General features: G+C 38.4%; 1 protein-coding gene across 11 annotated transcripts in view; it reads left to right on the forward strand.

Moving 5' to 3' along the window:
* The window catches only part of LOC118526746 (phospholipid scramblase 4), a 129,051-nt gene extending 116,457 nt beyond the window's left edge, over nt 1–12,594 (forward strand). For 10 of the 11 annotated variants that reach the window (XM_078070731.1, XM_078070747.1, XM_078070759.1 and 7 more), the window contains 6 exons: nt 1,059–1,294; nt 3,942–3,984; nt 5,054–5,280; nt 7,710–7,871; nt 9,227–9,385; nt 10,255–12,594. In XM_078070731.1, coding sequence (XP_077926857.1) covers nt 1,059–1,294; nt 3,942–3,984; nt 5,054–5,280; nt 7,710–7,871; nt 9,227–9,385; nt 10,255–10,302 — 875 coding nt within the window. In that variant the 3' untranslated portion in view covers nt 10,303–12,594. Of the gene's footprint in view, nt 1–1,058; nt 1,295–3,941; nt 3,985–5,053; nt 5,281–7,709; nt 7,872–9,226; nt 9,386–9,592; nt 9,661–10,254 lie in introns of all 11 variants that reach the window. The other variant, XR_013447126.1, reaches the window with a different exon arrangement.
* Nucleotides 12,595–14,415: the final 1,821 nt, after the last annotated feature.

The following is a 14,415-nucleotide window of genomic DNA, read 5'->3' on the forward strand; positions in this document are numbered from 1 at the left end:
TGGCAAGGAAAAGTAATAAAAGTCATCCAGATTGGAAAGGAAGAAGCAAAACTATCTCTATTTGCAGATGACATTATCTTGTATGTAGAAAATCCTAAGGAATACACACACACATGCACACCCAACTAGCACTAATAAAGCAGTTCAGCAGTAGGAGTGTAAAACAGTGAAGCCACTTTGGAAAACAGTTTGGCATTCCCTCAAAACATTAAGGCTAATTCCACTCCTAGGTATATACTCAAGAACTGAAAACTTGTACACTAATTTCACAGCAGTGTTATTATAAATAATTGCCAAAAGGTAGAAACAACCCAAATGCCCATCAACTGATTAATAAATACATAAAATGTGGTATGTCCATGCAATGGACTATTACTCAGCCATAAAAAGGAATTGAATACTAGTACATGCTACAAGATGGAAGAACCTTGAAAATATGATGCTAAATCAAAGAGACTAGACAGAAAGGCTACATGTTAACATGAATTCATTTATATGAAATGTCCAGGTTATGCAAATCTGTAGTGACAGTGGTTTCCAGGGGCCGGGGCAAAAGATAGGAAATGACAGCTAATGGGTATGGACTTGCTTTCTGGGGTGATAAAACTGTTCTGAATTACTTAGCCATCATTAAAAAACACCCCTTTGAAGTTACTATCTTTGTGACCTTAAACAATAATGACAATAAACATAATAACATAAATGTACAGTGCTAATTATGTGCTAAGTCTTGTGCTAATCCCACTACCACCTACTGAAGTAGGGATATTATTATCTCCAAGGGGGAAACCTATTACAGAGAAGCCAACAGGTTACTTGATGTTTCAAACCTTATTTCTACACCTCTGTGTGGAATAATTATCTTATAAGGTTTAAGAGGATTAAATGAGTTACCGTGTAAAGCCCCTTACTTAGTACATTGTTGGTGCATGGTACACATTCAGAAAATGGATCATGTTTTAGTCTGAAGTGGATATTGTGTGACACATACGTTTTTCATGTAGAAGTGTGTTCTAGTGTTAATAGTGTATAACATTTTCCTTTGTTTTTGGATACAGGACCCGCTGGACCAGCTGTCCCTGCACCTGCAAGCTACCCAGGAGGCTTGCCTGTGGGATACTACAGCCCGCAGCAGCCGTGTGCCTTCCCCTCATATCAGCTACCTGGTGGTATTCATCCTATCCAGTACCAGCCTGGCAAATATCATATGCCAAATCAGCCTGTTCCAATAACATGGATGCCAGGGCCTGTTCTTATGCCAAACTGTCCTCCTGGTCTGGAATACTTGACCCAGGTACTCCACACAAATCCAAATAATTTTCTGATGAAGTATGACTGGGGATCTGACAAAAAGAGATCTGAAGCTGGATAGAGTGGATGAAGGTGGTGGGTCAGTGATGACAGTGGTCCTGTTTGTGAGACCGTAGGAATGGTGGTACTGATTTCAGAAATGTGAAGGGAAAATGAGTGCAGGGATGTATTTGGTGGAATCAGTACAGCTTTCTAAAGGATGTATGCTGAATTTTAAGATATGCAAGGTGTCCTGTGGAAGGCAGTTTAAGAAACAGGGAAAACTATCAAAGATGCTAATTGAGGTGTTATTTGCATAGAAGTAAAGAGTTAACACCAAGAACAACAACATGAAGAACAGAACAGAAGGCCAAGAGTGAGTCACTGAGTGTCTCCTCCCATCCCTTTTTCTCATTACCCACAATTTTCATTAGCCACTCCTGCCACCCTCCAAACATAAAATGTCAATAAAAAGAGGAGACTTACCAAGGGTTCTCTTCAGGCCAAATTCAGAGACCCCCTTCCCACAACACAGTGGATTCTTATTTTCCATCTATATAGATGTTCTGAAGCTACCAGGATATCCGGATCAGAAACTGGGGCAGTATGTCAAATCCACGTACCAAATGGTATCGCTTAAAACCACATGTCAGAGACTCAAAAAAATTGCTTAATGAAAATAAGATGAAGCTGGTACTGGAAGTCCTTTAGAACCTATCGAATCATGTTTGGTTTTAGAAAAAGATGTTGGAATACATTATAAGCAAGGGACTTGCCAGTTTTCTTAATTTGCCAAGTTTTTTCATTTCTTCTATTACTCTGACAGGAGTTAAATGAACATATTTTATGAATTCTGTTTTCTCTTTCAGGGATGTTTTGAATTTAAAAAAATAAGTGAAAAAAGAAACAAAACAAACAGGTGTAGAGCCAGACAAACCCGGTTTTAAATTCTACTTGTACTCCCTCTTCACTGCAACCTTCAGTAACTTTCATGACCTGTTGGTGCTTGAATTTCCTCATCAGTAAAATAGTACTAGCAATACATACCTTATTGGGTTGTTAGGAGAATTTTTAGGAGCTAAGGTTTATAGTGCGCCTACTATTTTGGGCACACAAGGCCATCCAGTGGGCGGCAGCTTGTGGATATTATTAGTTGAAACACCTCATATGCAAACAGAAGACAGAACCAGTCATTTGCTTTATCATTTTCCTTATCCTACCTAGCCTTTTTGCAATCTCCAATATAGATTCCATGAATCATTATCAGACTGTCAAGATTCTGGAGCATTCAAAGTAGCAGGATTATATTATTTCTAGAGTATTGGCTTGGCCAGTGACCCTACCAGTTTGTTAGAGAACTGATCTATAGCAGCCGTAGAGTCTCATTGGACAAACTTCTTTTACATTAACAGGCATTATTTCTTTAGAATATTTTGCTCAGCAGTGGATGCTTTTATCAGCAATGAATATTTTTACTTTGAGTTCTAGATTTTAACATTCTGGATTTTTAAAGGAACTGTGAACCTCCTTAGTGACCACTTTCGGCATTTTATAAGACAGATTTAGACCTCCTTACCTGATTGTGTTTTCATATAAGAAAAAGGTTTTCATGAAGGAAGGATTATATCTTCCCTATACCCTCCTGTAATCAATTACACCACAAAATATTTATGTCTAGTTATTTTTGACTTTCTTTATTACCACATTCATGTACTTTTTTATTAGCTAAAGTATTCAATGACTATGGTGAAATAGGACATTTCAGGCAATATTCTGGGCTCAAGGATTAGGAATGATCTATATCATCTAAAATTATATAGATATAATTACTCTGTCCTCAAAGAGGTTTCTTCTTTTCTGCTATAATATTGTCAAGTAATATCAGGTGCTGAGCCCATCAAACTGTCTTTAGAGTGATTCCTAAGTGAAGTTAAGGCAGAAGTTTATCTAGTGATGTTCCCAACACCCTTTTCAAGAGATCCCATCCCAGAATGTTTCCTCCCCTTTGTCCTAATCCTAATCACATGCTTCCAGCCTTGTGGACCCTCATTAAAGTATGCACCTAGGGAAGCCCCTGGCATTAGGACCTCAAATGAATGGAAATCAGTGTGTTAACATCTTCCAGAGGTACCTGTGAAAATAATGTAAAACTGGATACTACTGTGTGAGGTCCCTGGCTGATTTGCTCTCTGTAAGCCACTGAGAAAGTAGCTTCCTCTGTGGCTGGTCCATGTTAAACCGTCCCAAACTTCCTGAGCACCTCCAGGCTGTGAGTTCAGTGAGTGACAGACATGTCAATGAGATCAGTGAGTAGGGGCCGAGCTAGAAACAATCTGTGTCAACACAGCTTCTTCTAGATGCTGTTACTGTAGTAGGAAGATTATTTTCTGATGTACCAGGCAACTGTTTATCTTTTTTTTCTTTTGCACCTGTTTATCTTTTACAATAGAACTGGAGAAAAGTGGTATTCCTATCTGGACAGCTCTGCTAATTTCACTTGATAATTTTTTTTATTTCATTCAATTTCAAAAAGATATTTTGGTGCCAATTAATACATTTTTATACCTGTCTCATCAGCTTCTTTTCTAGCACCGATTTGATTTAATTCTGTTATTTCTATTTTTGCTAATTGCTTTGTTCTATCCCAACAGTTGGACAACATACACGTCCTTCAGCATTTTGAGCCTCTGGAAAGTATGTATAATTTTGTAGTGTTCAGCAGTATTTGAATCAGGTGGAAATTTGCATTACCCAATGATCATTTCTTAATGATTCAAAGAGAAAGGACTATCTTCTTCTACCCTTTTTTCAAGAAAGTAATAAAGGGAATTGTTTTGCATCGATCTTTTCGATATACTAGGAATTCTTCATATTCATGAGTTGGGTTTTCTTCTCAAATGAATTTTTTTTAAGTAATTTACTTGTATACAGTTTTTATTTATTTATTTTTTTTAGCTCTTAGGACTAAACTTGTGTAAGATCTTAATCCTAGGCAGCTATCAAATTGTATCTATTTATGTACCATACCTAAGTTCTTAGACTTGAAAAAGACTTACATATTATCTGGTCAACTCCCCCTTCCCACCCTATTCTGCATATTCATCTTTCATGGAAGAGGAAAAGAAGGAACCAAGAGACTAAATGAGTTAGCCAGGGGGCACCATAGTCAGCTGGTAGAGCTGCAAATAGAATCTAAATCTGCTAAGTTCTAGTCCAGTGCCCTTGCTTTAGAAGTAAAAAGAAATCACAGTAAACATACTGCTTGATCTCAGTTCATCCTCACTGGATTACTGACCTTCTCTTTACCACCAGATCTGCATATTCATTTGACCGCTACGCAGAGCCTGAGTCTTCTTGGTTCGTTTTCCTATTTGCAATTAGGAATGACCCTAACCATCTCAGTATATTTCTTGAGCTGACTACTTTATGGTAAAATGTGTACTTTTATTTAAATGGTTTCTTTATTAAAGTTTTCTAAATTCAGGTACTCCAGGAATATAGTTTTAGTCTTTGCATTTATGTGGAAAAGTTTTAAAAATCATTTTTACTGACCTCCTTAAAAGAAATGTTTTAAATGTTCAAAATTACCAAATATTTATTGGGCATCTGAATTATTTCAGTGTCCTAATCAATGGTAATATTTCACTTTAAATTTTTAAAAAGCTATTTTGCTTTAAGCCCCTAAGAAATACTATAAAAGGACTTCTCGGGGCCCATTTTAACTGCTTTTAATTTAAAGTGTCTTTCTCATTTTCTTTTATAGTGATGACATCTTTTGAAACTAATAATAGATATGATATTAAAAACAACCTGGACCAAATGGTTTACATCGTAACTGAAGACACAGACGACTTTACCAGAAATGCTTATCGGACACTAAGGCCCTTCGTCCTCCGGGTCACCGACTGTATGGGCCGAGAAATCATGACAATGCAGAGACCTTTCAGATGCACCTGCTGTTGCCTCTGTTGTCCTTCCGCCAGGCAAGAGGTCAGAGAATGCAGGTCTTATCCCTGGTTTCTTCCTGATCCAAGTCTTCACAGCACAGTTGTGCTCCTTCCAGAATGACACAGGAGGGGATTTTCAGAGAGTGGGGAGGAAGGAGGCCACATCGTCTCACCCAAGGGAAATCACAGAGGGCTTTTTCTTGTGGGTTCTTTCTTGTCTTCTGGTGCTAGTTGGGGGGTCAGGCACAAATTAGGGTTATTTATTCGGTGACCACAATTCTATCAGTTGTGTCTACTGAGTTGGAAATGTATCTGTGACCTAGAACAGAAGTTACACACATTTGTCTAAATGTACCTACATATCCGCAGATGTCGCTAGACATCATCGAATGCTTTTAGAATTGGAAGAGACCTTGGATGACTTTGCACTCCCATCGCAGTCCACACCTGGCCACAGATAAAGAAGGGGTGGCTCAGAAAGATGAAGTGCCTGATGAGGGTGTTACAGTCCCCCGAGTGCCAGACCTAGAGAGCAGGTGTTCTGAGTTACAGTTGGCTTCCTCTTCTACAACCGGTGCAGCTCTAGGAAGGTTGTTTGCTGCAGAGAAAAGAAGCAGCTTTAGCGAGAGGTCCACCAGAATTTTGAATTCCAGATATGTCACCTACTTAAATTGTGCAATTTACTTAACTTCTTTGGGGCTCAGTGCTCTTGTACATAAAATATGCACAACAATACCCCATGGGATTCCTGGGATATTTAAAAGACATGGTAAGTGCCAGCACTTACTAAATGTTAATTTATTTACAACCTTCTCTGTGTTTTGATTTCCTGTAAGATGGAAGTAATAAGGGCGCCTGGGTGGCTCAGATGGTTAAGCATCTGCCTTCAGCTCAGGTCATGATCTCAGGGTCCTGGGATCGAGTCCCGCATCGGGTTCCCTGCTCAGTGCAGAGCCTGCTTCTCCCTCTCCCTCTGCCACTCCCTCTGCTTGTGCTCTTCTATCTATCTCTCTGTCAAATAAATAAAATCTTTAAAAAAAAAAAAGATGGAAGTAATAATAGCACCTATCACACAGGATTGCTTTGAGGATTAAATATAAATAAATGTTAACTGTTCATTACAGTACCGGACAGATAGTACGGTGCTCAGAGGATGTTGTTCCCAGGTATCTTACGCCTCTCTCGTTACTGTTTTTGTAATAATAGCCTGATATTTGAGATGAATCTTCACCTTTAATCCTTAGTCCTTTTCGATATACTAGGAATTCTTCATATTCATGAGTTGGGTTTTCTTCTCAAATGAATTTTTTTTAAGTAATTTACTTGTATACAGTTTTTATTTATTTATTTTTTTAGCTCTTAGGACTAAACTTGTGTAAGATCTTAATCCTAGGCAGCTATCAAATTTATATGCTTATGTGTATGTGTGAATGTATATATATGAACAATAACATCTTTTTTTTAAATAATATCTTGATTTGACAGTTCATGAAGCTATGTAGTACTGCCCCATGATGAGACCTAGTGGACTCAAAACTCTTAGAAAAGTGTATATGACGCCAGAAAAGCTACCAGTAGAACTTTAACTCTGGCCTCTTACTAAGTAATTTAATTTTGTGACTCTTGTTATTATTAAATATGAAGATCTTAGTTCTTCACAAAGAAATATTGTAAAGATGCTTAGCTAAAGCAGGGCAGTGGACAGTTTTGAAACTTTTTAATATGGCTTTACATATCCATTCACACATTCTGTTGTTTACACAATACTCAGTTTCAGGGCGCCTGGGTGGCTCAGTCATTAAGCGGCTGCCTTTGGCTCGGGTCGTGATCCCAGGGTCCTGGGATCGAGTCCCGCATCGGGCTCCCCCTGCTCTTCGGGGAGTCTGCTTCTCCCTCTGCCTGCCACTCCCCCTGCTTGTGCGCTCGCGCTCTCTCTCTCTGTCAAATAAATAAATAAAATCTTTAAAAAAAAAATTCATTTTTCAGAATGCCTCTTTTTCTATTTTCTCTTATAATTGTCAAGTCTGAGATTCGAATCTAAGAAGTTCCCTTGCTACTTTGTCATGAATTGTGCTAGAAGACATGAGACACCTAGAGCAGAGACAAAGAACTTCACTACAGCACAGTAAACAGCATGAGTGTCATGCAGTTGGCGTAGGTCCCCGTGCCCCCAAGTTCTATAGGGTTGACTCAGAGGAGCCCACGCAGATGCTGCATACAGCTGAGCAATTCTGAGCTTGGAGAACTGTCCATTTTTGCAACAAGCAGCCACTTTGTTCCAAAGGGAAATGTCACCTCAGTTCTCAAGGCTGTTCCGACCTACAACCCTAAGAAAGAGCCTGGGTTAAAAAGGAAGGTTCTCTACCAGTAACAATTCTTCAGTCCTGGAAAGACTTAAGAGCACATCTGGGTGGTGTGTACGCATACAGGTATATATGTAGCATCCTTCCCTCTGTCACTGCTTCTTTGTAGCTGGAGGTGCAGTGTCCTCCCGGTGTCCCCATTGGCTTTGTTGCGGAACACTGGAACCTGTGCAGGGCCGTTTACAGCCTCCGGAACGAGAAGAAAGAAAATGTGATGAGAGTGCGCGGGCCTTGTTCAACCTACGGCTGTGGTTCAGATTCGGTTTTTGAGGTAAACAAATATAAAAATGACATTTTTACTATTTTTTCTACATGTACTAACAGACCTTAAAATCATTTGGCTTTAGACTATCTTTTAATGTGAATGAATAAAGTAGAATGAGGAAAGAGTTACTGGTGACATCAAATCATTTTCAAATTATTGTTAGTGGATTGCTTACTGTTTTCCAAAGTATGAGCTACTTTTTTTTTGATTTCAGTGTTTGATAAAGATAAGAAGTAACCATTTAAAACACTAAACCCGAAAGTAAATAGCATGACTGAATCCATTTATTTATTCTTGGTCGTATTTAATTCACCATTTTTACCACAGATTTGCAGGATTGCAGGTCCTGATTAACAAAAATGCCCGACATATCACAGAACATATGGGGCACCCTGAGATTGTGTACGTTATTTGCATGGTAGAAGTTGTCTGTGTCCTTAAGAGATAGGATAACACTGATAGCATGGATAAAACTCATAATAGGTTATAACATTTTCTCAGGAAATCCTCTTGTTTTGCCTCTATCTCAGTATCTACAAAATGAGTGCTTATTATCCTACGAATCTGACAAAGGAGATTCCTAGAAATGTTTCCTGAGCTTCTTAGAGAAACCTTGAATGCCTTGCAATTCAGCAAGGCTCATTATCTGAAGTTGCTCATTCAGATATTTTCTATGATACCCAATAAACTTTTTTTTTAGTTCTTCAAGCATTGCTTATTTATTAAAAGACCATTGTAGCGAAATAAAAAATGTGGATAAGCCAAATTTTAGGGGCAGGTGTATAGGATCATTCTGATCACCAAAAGTTAGTATTTGGGTATTTTCCCTCTGGCAAGTGCCAGAATCCCCCTTTTACAAGCCAAAGCCCCTCGGGATTCTGACATACTTTAGGAAGACAGGGTGGATTTGGCCCACAAAAACTTGAGTGATTATTTGAAGTTTGTGAAGTACATAGAACTATGCTTCCTTACTTTTGCTCGTGTGTTTCCCTAGACTGTAGAGACTCCCTTCCAATCCCCAATTCCTACCCTTCACTATATGAAAAAGAATTTTGGAATCAACTCAAATCGTACCTCCCTAATAACTCATTTGAGGATGAAGAAAGAGCACCAGCCCGAGAACTGTCCGCTATACCCCAGTTCAGTTATTGACCAGTTGCAAGGCACTTTATCCTTCTTGGCCATAATTCCCTGTTACTTTACAGTAATTTATTACTTTTTAGTAATAACTACATCATTACTATATTAATTTCCTGTCCTGTATTTATGCTGTCACAGTGTAAACTGCTTCTAAGTAGAAGAATGAAGTATGTATTATAATATTTTTCAATCCTCATAAAGTCATATTCTTATCTTTCTAGGTCAAATCCCTCGATGGCGTGTCCAACATTGGCAGTATTATTAGGAAGTGGAACGGTCTGTTATCAGCAATGGGCAATGCTGACCACTTTGAAATTCACTTCCCATTAGACCTGGATGTGAAGATGAAAGCCATGATTTTTGGAGCTTGCTTTCTCATTGTAAGTCTTTTGCTTTTGAGTTGTCTTGAGAGAATCACTCTTTATGATGAGATGCAGTGTAGTGTAATAGAAAGGCAGTAACCTTTGAAACTAGGACAGTGTCTGTCTCTACCACTTACTAGTTACGTGTTTGGGAAAGTGGTTAGCACTTCCAGGCCTCATTCGCCTTACCTATAAAATGGAGATAAAAATACTTATATTTTTCAGGGCATTGAACATTAGCTATCATGTGAGTAGAGGAGCCAGAAGAGTACTTGGAGAATATGGGGCATCCAGTGGGTATACTTGCCCTCATTGCCTATTGTTTGTCTTTCCCATTACTTAAAGATGCCTATCCTGTGACTTCTTAATGAAATAAATAACTCTAAAGCTGATGTCCTTTCCCTCCACCCCACTGCCTCTGTGTCAGTGGACCCCTTGGTGTTGTATCTTCCTTAGATTTATTAGGTACAGCTCCCTTGCTGTATTACTGACTGATCAGTGGTTAAGTGGAAATAAAATGGATATATTTACCTTAAAAATGTAGCTAACATATTGCAGTTGGTATACTTAACATATTTAATATTGATTGTTAAGCTTTTCTTCCTTTTAACAACGAAAATTTAGCTAGTCAGTACCCCCAAATGGAAATGTTATTGGCTACCAACAATTCCAAGTCTGTAATTGCTGGTCTTCATGTTAGATCCTCTTCATAAAGGTTTTATTAGATTTATTTATCCTTAACTAGAATGAGGATCATCTGACAAATTATAAAGGATAATACTTTATGCATTGCATCTAATTATGTATGTATCCATACATGTACAGTTATCCTTCTCTCTCTATAGTATATATTATCTATGTATGTTTAATTTTTTTTCTAATTTCAGGACTTCATGTATTTTGAAAGATCTCCATCACAACATTCATCAAGATAGATGGACACAGCAAATCAGCAATTATGGCTAATAAAAAAAATTAGAAAAGTTGGATCGGGCTTACAATCCCCTCAATTATTTGCAAATATATGTATCTGCTTTTGCAGATTATTTTCACTGGTTATTAGCTCTAACAGGCTAACAGTGTAAGGGCAAGAATACAATCTAAATATGTTTCAATTGATTATCTGTTCATTTGTCCTCTTGGTAGACTAGGAGTTCACCTTGAAAAAGCTATGACTCATTAACCAAGTAAACACATTACAATGAGCTTCAAAATGCTTTACCATGACATAAGGGAAAATGAATCCGAGAGCTCTCACATTAATAGGTCATGAAATGGTGGGCTTTTTAGAGCAATCTTTGAGACAGAGTAATATAGCTATTATCCCTAACCCTGTCCTACCTCTCCTACCTCTTGTCCTGTTACTGAAGACAAATTTGATTCCAGGTGAAAAGAATGATACTCTTGATATTCAAAAACAAAAAGGAAGGCAGACAGAAATTCTATGTGTTTATTGTACAAGGAAAAATTGACTTGTGCATATGTATCAAAACCTTGTTTTGCAAGTTTCTAAGTTTCCATGAAAATTTTGATTTTATTTCCAAATCAAACATGGTTTATTTTTTTTTTTTTTTTATCATAGGGTTTATATTTTTCATGCATACTCCCTCATTCACTAGCATGGTCAGTCAGGACTTGCTTGTATATGGAGTCAGGGTCAGACTATCAGGAAGAGGTGACAAGGACCACAGCCAGTCTAGCTCTCTGAGCAACTTAGAGACATCAGCGCCCTTATAAGGAGCTTGCATTTAATCCATTTCATCTCTCTTGGTCACAGATGCCTTATATAAAAAATATGTTTGGTCAAAAAAAAAAAAATATGTTTGGTCAAATCTCTAAGAATGCCTTTTGAACCTTTGTATATCATTTGATGTGACATAGAGAAGATAATTGGTTTTTTTTTTTTCACTTTTCAAGAAGATCCCTGATAATCACCCTATTTTTCTAATACCAGGAGTTAGAGTTTTGTTCCTGAATTTTGAAATATGACATTCTGTGTAGCACTTTGTAAAAGCAAAACCTACAAATCTTGACATTGTCTAATATTTCTTAGCTGCTTTTTATTTAGATGATAGATAAATCTGTATCTATGCAAAGAAAATAATAAAACACAGCAAACATGCTACTTCTCTGCGAACTATAACTTACCAGTAAAATTATGTAGGATCACCATAGAGTACAAACGTACTTCTTTCTTTGGCTAGTTAAAAGCATAGTGTATTACTGAATAGACTCTGATGAATCAACCTGCCTCTTCTGCACTCTACCTTCCTATCTGGACATGGACTGTGTTCTTTCAACACAGCCAGTATATTGAATGAAATGTATTCTTGCGAAGTAAAACAAGCCTGAGTGTTCTCAGATGGGATTATTCAGAAATGAGGGCCTTTGCCCACACTTCCTCTTGAAGTCAAAGAAAGGTGCTCCATTTTTAAATTATATTTATCTTTTCATGGTAAAGTTGTTTTACTCAGTTTCTGGTAATTTTTATTTTTAGGTGCTACTACTAGCTTTAAAAAAAATGTAAAACTGCTGCTTTCTAGAAAAAAATAATTACCTTATATTTGAAAATATAATTGCAGTCTTAGATATATATATTATTTCTTATAATAATGTTTGACATTTTATATATGAAATCAGACAAATAGTATTGAGAAAGTTTATCTCTATAAACCTCCTTTTTACTTGCCTATACCCCTACATCCCAAGACCTGCTGCATAATACTAAAAAAAATATATTATTTTTAACATATGACATTTTAAATTTGTTTAAAGTTTTTATGGTATTAAGTTGTCTCTTACAGTTATAATTCCACTTTCTTTAAAAGTAATACTGTATGTCTTGTGGCACTTGGGTGGCTCAGTCAGTTAAGTGTCTGCCTTCGGCTCAGGTCGTGATCCCAGGGTCCTGGGATTGAGTCCCGCATCGGGCTCCCTGCTCCGTGGGGAGCCTGCTTCTCCCTCTCCCACTCCCCCTGCTTGTGTTCCCTCTCTCACTGTGTCTCTCTCTGTCAAATAAATAAATAAAATCTTAAAAAAGTAATACTATGGTCTTATATTTTTATACTATGGTTCATATTATAATTTCTATATTTCCTAATGGTATTTCATTGTGTAAAATTTATCAGATTCACTAAAAACAAAAGCTACTCTGAAATCTGCATGTTTTCATGCTTCATCATATTTTTTTTGGCTTTTAAATAAATATAATATGGTTTATAGTAAAATACTGTCTTACTTTTTGACTTGTAATTGAGTCTTTGCTATAGACTGAATGCTTGTATCCCTCCCCCCACCCCAAACTTATGAATTCCCCCAGTGTGATGACATTTGGGTGGTGTTAGGTCCTGCTGGTGGAACCCTCCCTCATGAACAGGATTAGTGTCATTATAATCTGCCAGCACCTTGATCTTGGATTTCCCAGCTTCCAAAACTGTGAGAGTTAAATATTTGTTGTTTAATCCACCTAGTCCACAGTATTTCTGTGTAGTTGTCCAAACGGATTCAGACAGAAATTGGTACTGGAGAAGTGAGGGTGCTGCTGTCACAAATACCTAAAAATGTGGAAGCAGCATTGGAACTGGGTAATGGGTGGAAGCTGTAAGCATTTTGAGTTGCATTCTAGAAAAAGCCTAGATATTTTAACAGAACTTTAAAGATGATTCTGGTGAGAGTTCAGAAAGAAAAGAGCTGTAGAGACAGCCTTGGTGTTCTTAGAGAATAGCTAAGTAATCCTGACAGGATGTTGGTAGAAACATGAGTGCTAAAGGCCATTCTGATGAGGCCTCAGATGAAATTGAGGAACATGGTATTGGAAATTTGAGGAGAAGCCCTCTTTATTATAAAGTGACAAAGAACTTGGCTGAATTATGTTCTTGTTCTCATGTTTTGTGGAACATAGAACTTGCAAGGGATGAAACTAGATGTTTAACTGAAGTGAGTTCTAAGCAGAGTGTTGAAGGTGCAGTTAGGCTTCCTCTGATTGTTACAGTAAAATGCAAGCAGCGAGAAATGACTTAAAGACAGAATTGTTAAGCAAAAGGAAGCAGAACATAAAGACTTGGAAAATTTTCAGCCTATCCATATAGCAAAAAACGAGAACACTGAGGGTGTGGCCAAGGTACTGATAAGGAGATCAGTATGAGTGAGCCTTCTTAACAGAAGCCAGGAAATTATTCTCCGGGCCAATGGAAGAAGACCCTGAAGGCAAGTCAGTGGTCAACAGAGCCACTTCTCCCATTACAGGCCTGTATTGCAAGGGCTTAGGGGGCTGAGTGGTTCAAAGGAAGGGCCTTCAATACCTGTGGGGCCTTTCTGCATGCTACCTGGCCCTACCTCACATGGGGGGCCCTGCTCTCTACACTCTCTTGCCATGCTCCTCTGCCGCCCCAGCTGTGGCTCTGGTAGGCCCTGGTATGGCATGGGCTCCAGTGGCCACCTGTCCGGAGGGTGCAGGTCCATGTGGCCTATCTCTATTGATGCTCATAGTGCATAGGTCAAGGGGGCATGGCTGCCTTCACCTAGATCTCAAAGGACAGGGCCATCTGGGAGAGCTTCGGGTTTTGAACGCCAGTCCTGGAGATCCACAGGGCCCAGGCAGAGAGTCTCTGCAGGGAAGGCCATTCTGCTGAGCCCTGTGGGTAACATGGCCATCCCAATGGGCCCAAAAGACAGAGCATTGAGTCAAAGACTATTCTTGAGGCTTAAGATTTAATGTTGTTTGTGCTGCTTGGTCTTGGACTTACCTGAGACCTGTCACTCCTTTCTTCTTTCCTATTTCTCTCTTTGGGAATGGGAATGTCTGTCCTGTGCCTGTCCCACCATTGTATCTTGGAAACATAATTTGTTTGGTTTTGCAGGTTCATAGATGGAGAGGACTTTGCCTCAGGATGACTCAGACCTTGAGTCTTACCCATATCTGATGTAGATGCAACTTTGGACTTTCAGACTTTTGATGCTGGAACAAGTTAAGACTTTTTGGCTGTTAGGATGAAACGAATGAATTTTGTCCTGAATAGGGGTGGAATGCCATCAACTGAATGTCTGTG

Source organism: Halichoerus grypus, chromosome 1 (assembly GCF_964656455.1).
Source record: "Halichoerus grypus chromosome 1, mHalGry1.hap1.1, whole genome shotgun sequence".
NCBI classification, from domain to species: Eukaryota; Metazoa; Chordata; class Mammalia; order Carnivora; family Phocidae; genus Halichoerus; species Halichoerus grypus.